This window comes from Belonocnema kinseyi, chromosome 4 (assembly GCF_010883055.1).
Source record: "Belonocnema kinseyi isolate 2016_QV_RU_SX_M_011 chromosome 4, B_treatae_v1, whole genome shotgun sequence".
NCBI classification, from domain to species: Eukaryota; Metazoa; Arthropoda; class Insecta; order Hymenoptera; family Cynipidae; genus Belonocnema; species Belonocnema kinseyi.
Genome location: NC_046660.1, coordinates 130646993 through 130667613, shown reverse-complemented (window position 1 = coordinate 130667613; position 20621 = coordinate 130646993). Strand labels below are relative to the sequence as shown.

The 20621-nt window shown below is 37.1% G+C and overlaps 1 protein-coding gene across 1 annotated transcript in view; it reads right to left on the bottom strand.

The window, feature by feature from the left end:
• Nucleotides 1–5514: 5514 nt before the first annotated feature.
• The window catches only part of LOC117171098, a 53986-nt gene continuing 38879 nt past the window's right edge, over nucleotides 5515–20621 (bottom strand). The window contains exon 4 of the mRNA XM_033358150.1: nucleotides 5515–5585. Within this exon, the coding sequence (XP_033214041.1) occupies nucleotides 5515–5585 (71 nt within the window). The remainder of the gene's footprint in view (nucleotides 5586–20621) is intronic.

Here is a 20621-nt window from a genome sequence, read left to right as displayed (position 1 = left end):
TTTGATAAGACATATGTGCCTCCTGCAGCATCCTATCGATCTCCAAATTCAGATGAGAGCGGCGTCGGAAAAAAATTAACAAGAAACAGAGGCCCGCCTCGAGCTCTGACCAACTCTCCCGATAAAGAAGACTCTTTAATCACGGATAGCTCATCAGCAGACGATGAAGATAGCGACAATTCTGAAGCCCCGGTATTTGATAGGCATACAGTGTTCTGGCTAATTTAAAACCACCAACATCAATGTTTTCCAAAACAACCCCACCTCCAAAAACCGCGCTTCGAAACTCCAACTTCAGAACCCGCCGTTCCTCCCTCTACACGATCCACTCGTGGACGTGTATACGGATGGCGCGAGTATCTTCGATAATGGTGTTCAGAAGGTTAGAGCAGGAATAGTGGTCTCGTTTGCCTTAAATCACCCTTTAAACATTTTAAGGCAAATTCAGGGTCCCCAGACCTACAATTCTGCCGATATACAAGCAGCTACTGCAGCTGCTCAAACGGCAACCGAATCTGGAATCAAAAAATTAAGGATCAATGCTGATTCAAAATTTGTAATAGACAGCGCAACCGAATGAATTCTCAAATGGGAGGAAAATGGCTGGAAAACCTCAGAAAATAAGCCAGTTGTCAATAGAGCTGAATTTGAGGAAATGAACTCTGCCCTTAACCCTCTAGAAGTAATTTGGAAACATGTGCCAGGTCACAAAGGAATTTATGGAAACGAAATGGCTGATAGATTGGCTCGTGAAGGAATCGGAGAAGAAATCTCCCATCGTCCAGAAGATTCCGAAAATGAGGAAGAAACCCTTGTCCCCAATATACCAATAGTTGACATCACCACACAGGTAGTAGATAGCGAGGAAACTGACTGTGAACTGGATCAAGATGATTTGGAAAGATTAAAGGATTCCTTACAAAGATCCTTTTCAAACTTCGGTAGGTCTATCGCCGAACGAGGACCAGATGCAGGCCCAGAAAAAAAGTCAGTGATAATTTTCTCACATATACAGCCGTCTCGGACGGTGAACAAGATAAGGATTTGTTAAAACAACTAGAGGCCCTTCATCCTTATACGGCACTAGATGATAACACATTCGCTACCCGTGTAATGAATTTCCTCCAAGCCTACGAGAAAAACCTAGAACAGGAAAAATACGAGGAGATCGATACGGATCCCCTGGTCCACACCCAAAAGCAACCTTTAAATTCTACCAGTACCGGCCTAAAGAAAGCCGTTACTACTCAGGAAACTCCTAAGTCAACACCAAGGGAAAAACCATTTTCCGGGGTGGGACGCAAGAGTACCGTGAGATTCGAAGGTTGCCCTGAGGAAGCCGAATCTCCCATAGTTGGAACACAGTCTTTAAGAAGGTCCCTACTTACATACCATGGAATGCACGCACGTAACTTCAATGGTCGAAGCCACTGTCCCCTATATCGATTCCCCATCATCCCCACAGTCACCCCCGCCAATGCATAATGTAGATACAAGATCATTCACAATCTGTACAGATCAACCCAACATCCTTCATGAATGGAAACAATCATTAACGTATAAACGTGATAATTGCGCTCATTTCAGAGCGGCAGATTGCGAATCCACAAGCTCAATCGCCAAATTACTGATAGCTACCAATTGACTGGATCCTTAAGACTTTTGGGAATTCCGTCCTAAAAAAGGCTAGGTCCTGGCAACCCCTTCCGGTCGACATAAAATGTACTCAATAGTTGTGAAAAGCTGACATGACGACGAAATTGACTGGAATAGTGTGACTCAGGGCTTAAGAAACCTTCAAATTGCCCCAAAGTGTGATAAGAAAATAAGTTGCCGTATGGCAAAATCTGAAGACCTCTTAGGAACTCTCTCACAGAATAAAATGACAGAAATACTGTCCCATATCTTCAGGGGGTAGTGATTTAACAATCACCCTCGTTCACGAAAAAATCGAAGCCCCTCCCCTGGAAGCAAGATCTAAGATCATTGCCGAATATCATGGCAGTCTTGTAGGCCGACAAAAGGGCGTAACAAAGACGTACCAACGTATTCGCGAACATTACTATTGGCCCGGCATGCGGCATCAAGTTTGCGAATATATTCGAGGTTGCAGGAGTTGTCTTGAACAGAAGCTGCTCCGAGCCCGAAAAAGGGAACCGATGCTAATAACTGACACCCCTTTCGGCGCATTCGAAAAGGTGTCCCTCTATACAGTTAGGAAATTACCAACTATACCCAGCGGGAATAGGCATATCTTGACAATACAAGATAACTTTAGCAAATGTTGTGTCGCCGTCCCCGTGCCAGAGATTAAAACATCCACCATCGCACATGCGATTGCGACTATCTTAATATTTCAATACGGTGCACCTAATTGTGTTCTCGCGGACCGAGGAGGCAGCTTTGTCAGTTATTTGATGAGAAAGCTTGAGAAGCTTTTTGATATCAAACCGTTGACAACTTCTGGCTCCCGACCGTAAAACAATGACCCTCTAAAAAGAAGCCACATCGTGTTGACCGACTATGTGAAGCATTAAGTGAAGGACTATGACGATTATGATCGATTGTTCCCTTTTGCCATATTCGCATATAACACGTCAGTCCACGAGGCGACCAATTTCACGCCATACGAGTTGGTTTGCGGTAAGTTAGCTCGAATACCCAGTTCCTTCCCTCAAGGTGAGGACCTAGAAACGTATGGGTCCTATTTACGTCATCTTGTTGTAAGGTTAACCGACATTCAAAAAATCGCAGCGAAAAATTTAATCAAAGCCAAGCTTCGCTTGAAAACCAAATACGACAAGAGGACTCGATAGTAGGGCACGAGGCCCTTACATGATTGTTGGATTCACCGAAAACAGCAATGTTGTCCTTAAGCCGCGAACGGAGTACGCTTCATTAAACATGCTGATGAACTCTTTGTGACTCATTGTTAGCCGCCAAAAGCTTACTAGTCGGCCTATCAAGAAAGCGTTGAAGTTGAAAATATGCCATCCTCGATCGAACAATGTTTCAAATAAGAATAAAAACAAATTAATGAAAGCATAATTCTGACTTCAACCACTTTCGCTCTGAGTGTAGTTAAAACTTAAAAATTACTAGGTTTTGTCTTTTGTTTGGTGAAAATTTCAATCTCGATGGAGTACGTTCCACTTCACAATCATGTATATTAAAAATCTAACCTCCGCCCATTTTTTAGGTTCCGATATACTACAATGGACACTACATTCGCTTTCATCTGGATATTCTTGACTCTTCTCAGAGCAACGATAAGTCAAGTGGCACAGGGCACCCACCGGATATTAACCTTCAACAGCAGTACCGGAATCTATTTCGAGAATTTACGGCCTATGAGGCAGGCATCAAGCACGTGGAGGATTATCGCCTTCCTCAACATTAATGAGACTCACCATTTCTTAGAGGCCCAGATGCTCAAATTAAAAACGCTTCCCGAAAACTTCCTTTCAATGCTAGGAAAAGAATGCAAAAAAATAATTGAGAACTACAGCATTGACTCCAAGTCGTCGAGCAACATCCATGCTAGGATTCCTAGGAGGCATCATAGGACCGGTCGTCGGTCTCCTGACATACGATGATGGACAACGCATCGAAGGAGAAATCATCAACCTCAACCGAATCAGAGCGAACATCTCTCACCTAGTCGGGCAATAGAACCATATTGTCCGAGCACAGTTAGAAGCAATCCATCAAAGAAGTAAGGAACAGAATAAAAGACAAGAACGGCTGGGGATCGAACTTAAACAACTAATTAAAATTATGAATGAAGCAAGACTCGCTCTAACACAGTTAGATTACACTGAAGCATTAAATAAGGTTCTTAGGGTCACCGATAGTAGTTTTGACCATTATATAAGATCCGCTGACCAAATCCTCGAAGTTATACATGCAGTACGACGAAACCAATTACGTCCTTCTTTGTCAACTTCTGAGCAACTTGAGCCAATATTCGGAGACGTACAAGATCATGCTCCAGAGTTCTCATTTCCGATCTCAAGACCCAAGATCAGCGTGGAAGAACTAGTACTGGCGTCTACTACAACAATAATCTGCAAGAATGGGATCTGTAGAATCCTCCTAGATGTCCCTCTGCTAGATAAAACCATTTACAACTTCTACCAGCTGGACATGTTGCCAGTATCCGCATCCTCATAAGTGGTTTAGGGAAAGCGCATGTTCAGTGTGAATACTGGCACATAGCGATGGATGAGGCAGAAAGAACATATATACTAATGAAACAAGGAGAGATAGACCATTGTAAATATGTGCAAGAGTATTACCTTTGCCCGGGAAACTCCCCGATTTATGAAGTTTCTGCACACAAAACATGTGAAAGCGAATTGCTGATGAACCCAAATTTCGAATGATTCCGCATCTGTGATATCCAAATATTATATAGGCCACTGCCCTACTTTAAAGCTATACTATCCTTGGGTGTCTAGCTCTATTCACTCTTGGACACCATCAACACAGAAGTGATTTGCCCGACGCAACCTACAAATCGTTTACAGTTATCTGGAATGGGGTTGTTGCAGATTGCACCTGGATGCAAAGTTAAGGCGAACAAAATAAACCTACCAGCCTTGACGTCAAGAAAACAAACTTCAGAAATTATTTATGAACCTCGTCTTCATTTAGACCTGTCTGAATTGTCTCCCATATTGCGAAAAGGTCAGAATTTCAAAAAATACCATGAATTAAAGTCGAGCACCTGCAAAGCTTCTTTACTTCAAGAGAAAACCTTCCAAGAAAATTAAATGAAGATAGACCAGATTGAAAGACAATTCGAAGAACTAAATTTCCAATAACAAAGAAGAATGAACCAAGACACGTTAATTTACAGCTCCTACGCGGGCATTAGAGTTCTCGCCCTTGGACTTCTGGTACTTTTTGCTGCTTACAAATTTTGGCGCAAATCCGAAGTCTAACGCAATGGGACTGACTAACTTGGAACTGAAGAACATTCCTATAATCCAACTGCCCCCTCAAACTTTGCAGCCAGCATGAAGTGTGTAGTAAAAATTGAAGAGAAGGTGAAATTTCCAAATAAAAACAAAAACTGGGCCTCCAAAAGTGATTTTATACTTAAGTGGCTAAGCTTAAAATGACAATTAGGGTACAAGTCAAGAATAAGCTATTGAGCCACGAGAGAGAAGACAGAACCAAAGACGATTCCTTGAACACTTCTGTTAAAATGAATCTGGTAACAAACAGAAAATCGTGAGTTCCTCTTCCCTCTTATAGCTCAAATTTTAATAGAATTACAATGTAATTAAATTTATTCAATCGTAAAGAGGAAGTTTTCTCAAAAAGAGAACTTTTCTTAACTTTCAAAGGTAACTGTTACCATGCCCCTTTCCCCCCAATGGACAAGAGCACTTCCGCCGTCCCCATGGCCCTTTCCCTCTTGTACAATTGATCTATGGCACCGGACACTGAAAACAAAATATATATAAAAGAAAAATTATATATAACAAAATAAGTTTCTCTTAGGACTTAACAAAGCACGGAACCTCCAAAACCGGCGGCCTTTAAGCCCTTTTCACTTTTGTTCTTGCAGGCATCATCTGAAAGAGAGACATAAAACTAAATAGATAAGTCACACTTATGGCCACGTCTCGTGACCACTAGACAGGTAGCCATTCACACCTGTATAAGCATATGTATGCGTGTATGTATAAACTTAAGCGCATACATGCACACATAAGTGTATGCATAAACATATGTAAATAACCATTCATATCTGTGTACGTATGTTTGCACTATTGAAAAAAAAAAAATTTTTATATACAGCACTATAGTGATATTAGAATATCAAAGTTAAGACTATTGTTAGCAATGTGTGAAGTTATGCGTGTATACATGCATAAGATGTTGAATCATAATCTCAGGTTACCATAATTAAATCTAGAATCGACCAGGAAAAGAATTTAACGAGAAATCATGCAATTGTACTCTAAAAGTATTCAAGATAATAAAGTACAAAGTCAATTGTAAAGCAATTATAATGGAAGCACTCACGTACTAAAATTTCGCGAATGGCATTTTTTGAGTATAATTGCACTGCAAGTGGTAGCACTTACAATTCTAAATTAAAATACGGAATACAAATTGTAAACTTACCTTTATGAGCACGAACGTTCGTTTAAAAATCCATTATTTGGAATATAAACAGTTATTGTATAAACTGTGTCAGCGTCGCACTAGGGTATAATTCAAACTAAAAGGTTGAGGACGTATGACGTCCACAATTCATGTTGTATTAAAATTTAATGCCTAAAACATTGGTTCCAATCTTACTGATCTAGGTTAACGCGAACGAAAACCAATATGCCGGGGTGGAGTTGTTGCATACGTACAATTCAAACATCATTTAAAAATAAATAATAAAGGAAATTATGAGGAAACACGAGTGGAACTAATGTCCAGGAATCTAAATTTATAATTAAATTTTCATAACTGCATATAAATATGCACGGATCCGAGTAGCAATGAATTTTCCTATGAAGGATAGAGATATGAAAAGAAGGGTGTAAGAGAAAGAGGCATAAACTAGATCGTACGCTAACACGTACGCACACCAGCTTAGATTTAAAGTCCAGCTGAATGAGTATGCACGGATACGTATAAATTTATATGAACCGAGTAATCCGACGTGGCCTTGTCAACTCTCATGTCTCCTTTATAATTAAACTTAATTATTTTAAACTGAATGAAATATAAATGCTCTTATGACAAAAAAGTGAATAGAGCATATCAAAATACAACTTATAAATAAATATCAATCGGAATTAAGTTATTCCACGAAGAGAGGACGTAGAAAGAAAGAGAGTAGAAAACGGAAGAAAAGTTGCGCTTATACATACAATTTGAAACCCGGTCTTTCGCTTTGCTCTAAACGTAGGGCATTGTCTCACATATGTATATGCTTATCGGCTCGCGGCTTAAGTTTAATTCTTTCGACCCTCATTTCCTCACATTGAATTTCACCACTTTCCAATTCAGCTGACTGATAATAAACACTATCATGCATTCGACAGAAATATCAAGATGCATGAAATGCTGAATTAAAGTAACTGCAAAAATATTTCCTAATCGTCAAGTCAAGGCAAGGAAATATAAAAATAATGCTGAAAATCAATTTCTTAAATTCAGCGAATTCTAGTATAAGAATTCTATTGCAAAAGCCCTGTTGCAAATACTCCCATCACATAAGAATGTGATTTGGAATTGCCAAATTGCTGACAACAGCTATAAATAGCGTTCGATCAATTTGGGCGAATATTGCAATAAATATTGGTCAGCAAATTCCATCCTTCCGTATATTGAACATCCAAGTCATCAAAAATTCCTATTGAAAAATGTTACCATTAGTCGCTCTTCCTGCTAAATGCATTCTATTTTTTTTCCACGGTAACCGTAAAAGAAACTAAAAGAACTAGAAGCTACTTGTTTCCACAGGAAAAGTAAAGTTTCTCTTTTTATCTTTTAAATAAAGTTGCTACAAATTCAATCCATTTTATACTCTGAAATAAAAGGTTTTGTCTCTTCTTGAATTCGCACACCTCTCCCAGAATTTAAGCACGGCAACGATGTCACTCACATTCCGAGAGTAGTAATCTCTCAACCCATTAGTAAAAACGAATCATGCAAAGAGTTAAATTCGGCAGTTTGTGAAAGCCTCAACGAACCAAAAGATTAAATAAAACAATCGAAATAGACAATTAAAATGACGGTACGTAACAGACGTGCCCACTTTAGCTATGGTCTTGAGATTTTAATATTTCACTGGGTAAGTGATGCCCGGGGAAAACGTGCCCATTTTTCCGTAGTCTCTAGGTTTGAATATTTCACTGGGGAAGCGATGTCCGGAGAATACATGCTTATTTTTGTCACTGTCTTAAGATTTCAATATTTCGCAGGGAAAGTTATGCCCGGGGAAGCTATGCCTATTTTCACCAAAGTTTGACGATTTCCGTTTTTCACTGGGGAAGTGATGCCGACGGAAGCCATGCCTATTTTCGCCACAGTCTGACGATTTTGTTATTTCACTAGTGAAGTGATGACCGGGGAAAACATGACCATTTTTGCTATTTTCTCGAGATATTAGTAATTCACTAGGGAAGTTATGCCCGAGGAAGACATGCGGATTTTTGCCACAGTCTGGCGATTTCAATGTTTTACTGGAAAGTTATGCCCGGGGAAGACATAAACATTTCTGCCACAGGCTAACAATTTCCGTATTTCACTAGGGAAGTGATTCCCGGGGAAGCCACACCTATTTTCGCCACAGTCTGACGATTTTAGTATTTCACTAAGGAAGTGATGCCCGGGGAAGCCGTGCGTATTTTAACCACAGTCTGACGATTTAAATATTTCAATAGGGAAGTGATGACCGGGGAAAACATGCCCAAGTTTCCCATTGTCTCGAAATTTCAATATCTCCCTAGGGAAGTGATGCTCGGGGAAGTCATGCCAATTTTTTCTATAGCCGCGAGATTTAAATATTTCACTGGAGAAGTGATGCCCGGGGAAGACATGCCCTTTTTGTCACAGTCTGACGATTTTAATATTTCACTGTGGAAGTGATGACCGGGGAAAACATGCCCATTCTTGCCATTCTCTCGAGATTTCAGTATTTCACTAGGAAAGTGAGGCCCGGGGAAGACATGCCTCTTTTTGCCGCAGTCTGACGATTTCAATATTTTACTAGGGAAGTTATGCCCGGGGAAGACACAACCATTTTTGCTACAATTTCGAGATTTGAATATTTTAGTGGGAAAGTGATGACCGGGGAAAACATGCCCCTTTTTTCCGTGGTCTCGAAATTTCAATATCTCACTAGGGAAGTGATGCTCGGGGAAGTCATGACAATTTTTTCTATAGCCGCGAGATTTAAATATTTCACTGGAGAAGTGATGCCCGGGGAAGACATGCCTTTTTTGTCACAGTCTGACGATTTTAATGTTTCACTGGGGAAGTGATGACCGGGGAAAACATGCCCATTCTTCCCATTGTCTCGAGATTTCAGTATTTCACTAGGGAAGTGATGACCGGGGAAAACATGACCATTTTTGCTATTTTCTCGAGATTTTAGTAATTCACTGGGGAAGTTATGCGCAGGGAAGACATGCCCCTTTTTAACATGATCTCAAGATTTTAATATTTCACTGACGAAATGATGCCCCGGAACACATGCCTATTTTTGCCACAGTTTCGAGATTTTAATATTTCACTGGGGAAGAGAGGCTCGGGGAAGACATGCTCTATTTTAACATTGTCTTGAGATTTCGAAATTTCACCGGGGAAGTGAGGCCCGGGGAAGACATGCCCAGTTTTACCGGAGTCTGGCGATTTCAATATTTCACTGGAGAGGTGATGCCCGGGGAAGACATGCCTTTTTTGTCACAGTCTGACGATTTTAATATTTCACTGAGGAAGTGATGACCAGGGAAAACATGCCCATTCTTGCCATTGTCTCGAGATTTCAATATTTCACTAGGGAAGTTAGGCCCGGGGAAGACATTCCTCTTTTTGCCGCTGTCTGACGATTTCAATATTTTACTGGGGAAGTTATGCCCGGGGACGAAATAACCATTTTTGCTACAATTTCGAGATTTGAATATTTTACTGGGAAAGTGATGTTCGAGAAAGCTATGTCCCTTTTTTTCATGGTCTCAAGATTTTAATGTTTCACTGGCGAAATGATGCCTTGGAGGACATGCCCATTTTCGCTATAGTCTATAGATTCCAATACTTCACTTGGGGAGTGATGCCCGGGGAAGACGTGCCCATTTTTGCCGTAATCTCTAAGTTTAAATATTTCACTGGGGAAGTGATGCTCGAAAAATACATGCCCATTCTTGCCACAGTCTTAAGATTTCAATATTTGACTGGGAAAGTGATGTTCGGGGAAGAAATGCCCATTTTTGCTACGGTCTCGATATTTTACTATTTCACTGGGAACGTGATGCCCGGGAAGACCTGCCCGTTTTACCGCAGTCTGACGATTTCAATATTTCACTTAGGAAGTTGTGCCCGGGAAAGAAATGCCCAGTTTTGCCACAGTCTAACGATTTCAATATTTCGCGAGAAAGGTTATGCCCGGGGAAGCCATGCTTATTTTCACCGCAGTCTGACGATTTTAATATTTCACTGTGGAAGTGATGACCTGAGGAAACATGCCCATTTTTGCCATTGTCTCGAGATTTCAGTATTTCACTGGGAAAGTGATGGCCGGGGAAGACATGCCCATTTTTGCTATGGTCTCGATATTTTACTATTTCATTGGGGAAGTGATGCCCGGGAAGACGTGCCCATTTTACCGCAGTCTGACGAGTTCAATATTTCACTTAGGAAGTGGTCCCCGGGGAAGAAATGCCCAGTTTCGCCACAGTCTAACGATTTCAATATTTCGCGGGAAAGTTTATGCCCGGGGAAAAATGCCGATTTTTGCCATTGTCTCGAGATTTCAGTATTTCACTGGGGAAGCGATGCTCGGGGAAATGATGCCAATTTTTGCCATAGTCCCGAGATTTGAATATTTCTCTGGGGAAGTGATGCTCAAAGAAGACGCCCATTCTTGCCACTGTCTGGGGTTTTCAATATTTCACTGGGGAAGTGATGCCCTGGGAAGAAATGCCCCTTTCTGCCACAGTCTGACAATTTCAATATTTCACTGGGGAAGTGATTCCCGCGGAAGACATTCCGTTTTTAGACATAGTCTCGAAATTTCAATATTTCACTATGGAATTGATGCCCAGGGAAGACATGCCCATTTTTGACATAGTCTCGAGATTCCAATATTTCACTTGGGAAGTGATGCCCGCGGAATACATGCCTTTTTATACATAGTCTCGATATCTTAATATTTCACTGGGAAGTGATGCCCGGGAAAGACATGCTTATTTTCGCCACAGTCTCGAGATTTTAATATTTCACTGGGGAAGTGTTGCCCGGGGATGATATGCGCATTTCTGCTATGGTCTCGAGATTTTAATATTTTTACTGACGAAATGATGCCCCGGAACACATGCCTATTTTTGCCACAGTTTCGAGATTTTAATATTTCACTGGGGAAGTGAGGCCCAGGGAAGACATGCCCTTTTTTGACATAGTCTCGAGATTTTAATATTTCAGCGGGGAAGTGATGCCCGGGGAAGGCGTGCCCATTTTTGCCACAGTGAGACGATTTGATTATTTCTCTGGGAGGTTATGCTCGTGGAAGACAGGCTTATTTTTGCCATGGTCTCAAGATTTCAATATTTCGCTGGGAAAGTGGTGCCCGGGGAACACCTGCCCAATATAGTCCCTGTTTCGGGTACGCATAATTTGCAGTGTATGCATGTATGCAGTGTGCCCCTTCATTTATTTCTTATTGGATCATTTTTAACTTTAAAAATTTTATATGCATAATTTTGTATTTTAATTTAAAGAAAGGTTTTACGTTGACTTCAGAATATGGAAAATATGTTTTATATTTTCATGTTTTAATTTTGATCTCAGTATATTCCAAACAATTAATGAGGCTATGATAAATAATTAATCATTTCCAATCATAGCTTATGCTGCAAATAATAATAGTGTTAATTTATCTTCTTGTCAAAAACTTCTTATTCATTTTTATTGTAGTCTTCAGAACTTAAAAAAAATCAGCCTACTGTATTTTTGTTTTTAAAAATCTTGTATTCGTTGTATTAATTCTAAAATATCGAAGAAATGTTTTTATACTTTTGTGTTTTCAAACTGTTAATGCGCCGATAATGAATAAAGAAAACTTATTGTAAATTGTTGACAGTCGTTTGCTACAATTCTTAAAACGTTTAATGTATAAATTGATATAAATATAAATATAAATTAATACATAAATATAATTATATAAAATTTTCTGATTTCATCCAGAACATAAATCAGTTCATAATGAAACATGTTTCTTCAATAGGTTTGTTTTGTTCAGGAGAATTGTTTGTTAAAACAAAATATTTTCTTCTGAAATTGCAGGATAATTTATTGATCAGGAGAAAGAAATAAAAACCCAAAAATTAGAATGTGATTTTACGACTTTTATTCTAGTTTTAAAAAACCCTATTTAATAGAAAAAAAATTAAAATTTAAGAAATTTAAATTATAATATAATTAAATTCAAAATCCTTTTTAAAGTCCAACACTAGGATTAATATATATAGTTCCCGAAAATGAAATCAAGAATCCAAGAAATGATCGTGGACCACCAAGTCATAGTCCCCATATTGTAATTTAAAAAATATACCTTTGAAAAAAATTCCCAAAAAAGAAATCCTTGTATAAAAAAGATTGTAAGAAAAAGTTAATTCAATATAGAAAAGGGGAATAAGTGATAATGCTGATCATTTAAAACATGAAACCTAAACAAAGTTTTAAGAAAGACAAAATAGAAAAATCATAGAGAACTGAAAGAAGGATGGGAATATGCTTATATAGTTAAAGGTATGTTAACATCACTGATCATCTTAGTGGTTTACATCTCAGCACGTCAAAGGGTGTGGTATGTAAGTTCAAGTGTGCATGTAGCCTGAAAGACTAGTACTATATATTAGTAGTATATTTCGCATAAGAGCGAAATGTATGAAATTTGAACTTGAAGCCATGTATGTTTAAAAGAAGGTCCATCGCTGAATGAAACGAAATTTTATCGCTAAAGGAAGTTTCCGTTATCGTCAGATGTATTTTTACCAATGCGAAAAAACGCGCGCAATTTAAATTTCAAGCCGTCGACGTTTTCAAATCCAGCTTTGTAAGGAACACCATTATTTGCCGATGGTAGTTCAAGTTCGTGTCACGTGCATTCTGAGTAATGCGGAAAGAGTGGGAAATTTGAAAACAACTCTCTCTTATCCATAATTTTAAATCTATTGAAGTGTTTAAAATCAATTGAATAAAATGTAGAGAAATACAAACTCAGCTAGTTTAATTTTAAATTATAATTTATTATGCGCAAACCATCAGTAGTAAAAAAAAAGTACAAGGGGATTACAACGCTCACTTTATCATTCGCGATATTACCAATCAATTTCATGATAAGTAAAAGTTTTAGCATTAAATAAAGAACAGTACATCTCACTCACCAAGTAGATTCAAGATACTTATATCAAATTGCAATTCTTAGACAGGTTTCGGTTCATGTAAAGTTAATTGGAAAAGCTAGCGTCGTATCTCTTCGACTATGAACACGCACAACAGGTATGGTGTGCATTCGACGTAAGAACTCTCGGTCAATATGTCCAGCTTTATATGAAAACCGACATCCTACTTCTGGCTGATGTCTTCGAAAGTTTCCGGGAACAATGTCAAGTTGCTTATGGACTTCATTTTGCTCATTACTATACGACTCCCGGCTTTAAATGTGACACCTTATTTGAATATAAAAATGTCAGATTGGAACTCCTCACTGATATTCATATGTTGTTGAAAATGGAGCAAGGCAAACGTAGTAGGCCAAGTTAATGTCCTAATCGATTTTTCTTTGTCAGAAAAAAAAACATTTAAAAAAAAAAGCGGGGAAGATTATCTACATTGTATACTTTGATGTAAATAACCTATATAGTTAGACGATGGGAAAACCTCTTTCATACGGTAATTTCGAGTAGGTCACACATTTGGTAAATTTTGATTTCAATGTGCCAGCTGACTGACCAGATGATTATAAACTACAAGTTGATTTGTACTCTCCTGATTAGCATAATCATTTGCCATGTAGTCCAGAACACTCGAAACCACCAGGTTGCAGTAAGGAGAAGCGTATATGTGTCTCCTACTGAAAAAATCTGCCTGATTCGCGGGTACATTCTCATGACTCGCTGCGCGCGTGGCTCACATCGCTCGCTAGTTTGAGCGCACCTAGGGCGCGCGACGGTTAAATCTCGCGCTTCGCGCTCGGATATTTATTCTTTGCATTTGGAATACTTGAAAAAAACTTTACAAAAAGTACGCGTCCTATCAAAAAGTGATTCTTAACGAAATTGTAGATATTTTTTGGGAGAACAATTTTTGTTAATTCATCTTTTTTCGTATCCTACATAGTTTGTCCACAAAATAGAATTTTTTATTTTTCATTATTTTTTGTGCAATTGAAATTTAAATTTTCGATTTTTAAAGAAAATCCAGAAATTTGTTATGATAATCTTGTAGTGCTTTTAAAAATAAATGTTTTTCTTTTTTGGACTTTTTTCACATCGTGCCTTTTTTGGCTTAAAATTGAGATTTTCGGTTGATTTAAAATTTTTTGAAAACGCTATAACTCTGATAATTTTCTTTTGATCGAAAAAAGTCATAAGGATAAATTGTTTGTTCTTTCTAATACTATGAATATCCGTACATTGAATTTTCAAATTCAGAAAGAAAGTGGTCTCAAAAATTTTCAAAATGTGCTCACTTTTTTAACTTTTATCAAAAATGGCTGTTTTCCAAACTCGTCTTTTCTTTTAGAACCTAAAAAATGCGTGCCAAAGATGGATTTGATTTGTTCACTTTTTCGAGAGTTATCGTGTTTACGTACGGACGGACAGACGGACGGACAGACAGGCAGTCAGATGCCATCGTGAAAATCTGATTTTCGGATTCACGGGGTCTCGAAACATGGTGATCGGTTGAAAAACTGGGATGTCAAATTTCCGACAATTCTAATACTTTCTCAATTATAAATGATGAGAATGTGAAAACATGTATTTATGGAAAATCGTAGAAATAAAGTTGTCAACAAATAATTTATTAATGACAAATTTTTTTTGTATATTGTCTTATATTGGAATATCTTTAAATAATGCTATTTTATGTAACTCAAGCTATTTCAACTATTTTCCTGTTACTGACGAGCACTGGGAATGTCAAATAGAAAAAGGCCATTTTTTCGACATATTTGTTTATTTATAAAAAAATTGAATAATCATTAAATCACCAAAGAACATTAGGTGTGATGAGAATGTGTCAACGCAGCGCAGCGGGCTGATTCTTTTATTGTTAACATCATTTTTCACAATCAAATCACAAGATAAGCATGCTATTAAAGAGTGATTTAATTCAAATTTGTGGATCTTTTTAAAATGCAGAACTTTTGTCTAGCCATCTTTTCACCTATTTTGCATAGTTTAACCGCAAAATGTAATTTTCGATTTTCCATTATGTTTTGATGCTGTCAAAATTTGAATTTTCATTTTCCAAAAAAATTCAAAAAGTTGTTACAACAGTCTTGTAGGGCATGAAAAAAGAAATTTTTTTCTTCTGTTGACTTTTTTCTATATCGTCCGTTATTTGGGTAAAAAAGTTTATTTTCAAGTGTCTTTCGAAATTTCTTAAATGCTATAACTCTGGTAAATTTTGGTTTTATAGACAAAAGTCATTAGAGTAAATTGTTCATCTAATTAAACACTATGAATATCCGTACAGACAATATTTTAATTTAAAAAAATGTTCAAAATACACTCACATTTTTAATTTTTACTCAAAATGGTTGGCTAACGAACTTGACCTTTATTTTAGAACACTCAAACAGTATAACAAAGAAAAATCCAATCTGTCAATTCTTTATAAAGTTATCGTTCTGACATACAAAAAATCTTCATGCACACAACACACCCAGCCAAACACACACACAGAAATACAGACACATTCGTCAAAACCTGTTTTTCGGATTCATGGGATCTCAAAACGTGGACATTCTACAAAAACGGGGAGGGGTGGGGGTAGAATTTTACATAAATCTAATACCTTCTCTTGATGGGAATGTAAAAAGTACGTTCTTTATTATTGGGCTCTAAAGCATTCTCTAACAAATGATCTTCTTTTGATTAGAGTTTGTAGAGTACATAAATTTAACCGATCTTAATTAATAAAAAATTAAATAGATTCTTTACTGAAATAGGAGCAAAGGCTACAAATATATGTAGGGCTATATGTAGGGCTAACAATTCTGCATATGTGTAAAATGTGGTACCCACTATAAACTCTTGAGCACAGATACAGATAGTTTGATATATGAAGTGAAATTTGCAGACATTTACTCCGACATAAATAAAGATATTGTCAAGTTTCACACATCACACTGCCCTGAAGCCAATGATTTCTGAATGCCGCGAGCCAACAAAAAAGTGTTGGGTTTTATAAAAGATAAATGCAACAGCAAAATTATAACAGAATTTTTTGGCTTTCTATGAAAAAAAATAATGGTAAAAAGTTGCTCACCTTTTGAAAAGAGACTTTTCAAAAGAAACGCACGAAAATAAAAAGAGAAAAGTTGTCATATTTTAAAAGGCCTGCGCTCAAATGTAGGGGAAATACAGAGACCGTGCAGATTGATACTTTAGAGTTTGATAGAAAGTTTCAAATTTTTCAGGAAAACAAGAGGATTTTCTACGGCATAAAACCATGTCAATATAAATTTTGTTATCCGTTCTTCTCCCTTCCCCTATAACGCACATTCGGCCGGAAGATCCGAAATCTCAGAAAAAAATTGAAAAAATGAAAAATCGAGCTAAAAGTGCTTACTTACTATTAAGCTGAACGTGTTTATCAAGGGTTATTAAAGGTCGCTGACTACGATTTGTAAAAAATGCTAAATTCGAAAAGGCAGATACAAAATGGCAAAGAAATCTGAGAAAAGTTGACTAATTTGACTGAAAGTGCTTATGTCGGCGGAGAAATTTTAAAAAAGTTAACAGGTTGCACTAAAAGTTCTTACTTGGAGGTTTTAGGGGTTGCTGATTATGATTTTTTTTCAATAATAGTAAATTCAAACTGGGACATTCGAAATGTCTGTAATAGTTTAGAAAAGTGCACAGATTGTAATTAAAGTGCTCAATCGGGACTAGAAATGCTTACACAGGGACTTTCGTGAAAGATGATTGCGAATCTTGGGTAAAAAATAAACGATTTAAAATAATAGATAATTTAGGACAACACAATGAAATTGAAAAGTCCTCCGACAGAACCCAATGAAATACGACGTGTGTTCAAAAAGTAAGGTGACTTTTCAATTTTCGCAGGGTACGTACATTCAAGTTTTAAATTTTTTGTTTTGTTGTGTTGGTACACTCGTCACGATCATATGTTCACAGTTTTGACTATATAGCTCGTGTTGTTTTTCTGGCAGACGCATAAAAGGTTAGAAGGGTTTGGTGTGCTCGGCCATTTTCTTCTTTCGGAAAAAATGAAGCAAAGAGTTTGCATTAAATTTTGTGTGAAAAATGGAATCCAGTGCTCTAAAACTCTTGAAATGTTGACAGTTGCATACGGTGAGTCTACTCTGAGTAAGAAAAATGTGTATAAGTGGCACAAGCTGTTCCAAGAAGGCCGAGAGGATGTCGAAGACCAACCTCGCCCTGGACATCCCAGCACGTCAACAACAGATGAAAACGTTCAAGCAGTGCAAGACATGGTGTTGAAAAATTGCCGAATTACCATCAGAGGAGTTGCTGAAGATGTTGGCATATCGGTTGGCTCGTGCCATGCTATCTTTTCGGACGTTTTGGGTATGAGACGTGTGTCAGCGAAATTTGTTCCAAAACTGCTTAATTTTGATCAAAAGATCCATCGCATGACCAACGCTTAGGAGATGTTGAAGGAAGTCAATAATGACATTCACCGGATTTGGCCCCCAGTGACTTTTTGCTTTTCCCAAAACTGAAGAGACCCATGAAAGGACATCGATTTTCAACAATTGAGGAGATAAAAACTACATCACTGAAAGAACTCAAGGCTATACCACAAAATGATTATCAGAAGTGCTTCGATAATTGGAAAAAGCGTTGGCACATGTGTATTATATCTGAGGGAGATCACTTTGAAGGGGACAACATAAATATTGAGGAATAAATGAATATTTTTTGAGAAAACCATAAAGTCACCTTATTTTTTGAACACACCTCGTATACGTTTTCGGGTAAACTGATCACGAATCCGTGGCCCCTATAACACCTACATGTCGCGATCAAGGCCATTTTAAGATCAACTTAATCGATTTCAAAGATAACATATTTTCGAGCTCAAATTCTGCAAGAGCGGGAAATTTTGCGTTTGGTTATCTTTTACCCACAAGTCGCCGTGACCTTTAGAGGTCACATGAAGGTGAAAAACATTCTTTAGTACTGCTAAACCTAGTAGCTTGTTATTAGTCGACATGTCAATTTATCTCATATCATGCTTAATGGTGATGAGGACATGAAGAGTCAGGCTAAACAGATTCACGAGATATAAGAGATATGCTCTCACGGTTGTACCCAGATTTATTAGTTAAGCAGAAATAGCAATCTGTGTTACGATCTGTCATATTTCGCAAAATCATTGGTGAGGAAAATATTTTTTTTTTTTATAATAAAGTTGCAATCTACATTTCACGCATACAGTTTTCGAAGTCCACAAAGTATCCATTCCACTAGTATCTAGACTGAAGAAATTTCTGTAATTTTCTTCTAATCTATTTGTAAATTTTTTCTTTCAACACTGATGACGTATTTCCCACAAACAATACAAAAGTTGTGACAGATTCACGCCTTCACCTAGAAACTTCACAGAAAAACGAAAGATAAATATTATTGCAGCTAAATTTGTAGGGAGTAAACTGTCTTTTGTTCGTAAAAAATTCGTCCTGACCGTCTTGCGAATTACAAGCCACAAGCTTCCATTGCTACACTGAAGTTAGCTGACGGGTAATGAAACAGACAAATCGAATAAGTTCGACCTCATAAAGATGGTCGTACACGTGTAGGTAAAAGTGAAAAAATACCCAGCGGTCACCGTTATAACTTACAGCACGCGCGATTGCAGGAGAATTGCGTTAGAATTGCGGAAATGTCTACAATTGGATGTGAATCTTAGTGCGAATGTCATTTCTTCTGAATCCAAGTACCTTGACGAAATACTTTTCAGGGAATTTAGAATGGCCAATTTTGCCTCCATATTCTAAAGAATGTTTTTGACCTTCATATGACCTCTAGAGGTCTCTGTGACACACGGGTAAAAATATATCCGAACCGAGAATTCCAAGCTCTTTCAGAATCTGAGGTCAAAAATATGATCTCTCAAATTAACGAAGTTCAACTTCAAATGACCTTCAAGCTGACGTACGGTGGTCACAGGGGCTACAGATTCGTGATCAGCACACCCGAAAACGTATTTTGTAAGGATAATTACCTCGATATGAGTAAACCATGAAAAGCTATTAGGTTCAGAAGTTCTAAAGATTTTTTTTGACCTTCTTGAGACCTCCGGACGACACTGGGACCCGTGGACGAAATTACGTTAAAATACGTTACGAAATTATTTTAAAAGAATCAGTTATTGCCTTATCTCTCTAATTACTGTTTTTACGTGGTGTTTGAGGTTAGATATATCTAGCAATAATGACAATAGGCAATTATAATTGTACATAAGAATCAATTTCGAAATACTTTGAAGTGTCTACAAAAAGTTTAATAGTTTGATTTATTGAGATGCCATACATAGTTTTTAGCTAAGATTTTTTGTCTCTCGACCCACTATAGGGTGGTCTAAAAATAACAAAGTTTGAAAAGTTCAATAGGCCTGTGGAAATTCTCTTTTCCTTTTGGAAAAAAGAAAATCCCTATAAATTTTAATTTAATCGGATGATATCCTGCACACCCTCATCAAGAAGAAAGGTTAAATTCTTAATTTCTTCGTTGCTCTAGTGCTTACAAAAAAATGTTTCATGGCCATATCAACCTAATTTGTTATCAGGAATTTAATGATGTCGGTTAAGTTTATTAACAGAAATTTTTAGAGAGATTCTTTACATAATTTAATTATTCTTTAAACATTTCAATCTTTTATTGCATCCAAACTTGCAGATGTCTTTGATACGAATTTATTTATACCATGTAAATTGTTTTCATGTTTATATAATTATCATTTATTAGGTCTAAAGGTAAGAACTTACTATAATAATGATTTATTAACAAATAGAATACAACGCTATGAACAAATAACGCAAAACACATTTGTATGTTGTTTTTATTTTGCAATTTTTTCTTTGAAAATTGATGAAAGTCTTCTACCTGAAGTCTCGATTAAAATATCCAGGATTTAAATAAGCTCTATCAAAGCAGGTTCCAACTACATGTTTTTCAATCTTCGACTTCATCATAGCGTTATGTGTTACTTCTGCGATATTCCTTTCTATTCCTTCATTAATGCTTGGCACTGCTAATATTTTTTCGATTTCAAATACTAAAACCACAATAGCTATTCGATCTTCTTTATTGGAAGAAAAAGCGTCAATTTTTGGCAGTATCTTTTCATTGACATGGAAAACTAAAGTGACTTCTGTACATATACGAGTATTTTTATCAGGCATGCCTTCGGACATTTTCTATATAATCTGATTAAAAAATTAAATTTTAATTTATGTTCGAATTTATTTACTTACTTACAAGTCTTACATAAATACTTACATACTCTTTTTCTGTCATGCTCGAAACAAAATGTATTGATAATAAGTATGCAAGAGGTGAAACTTGCTTTGAAATATAAGGTTACTTTAGGCTCCTAAAACAAAACACTACACATGTTTATACAATATTGCAGATATATATTGTCTTCTTAGGTTTTATTAGAAA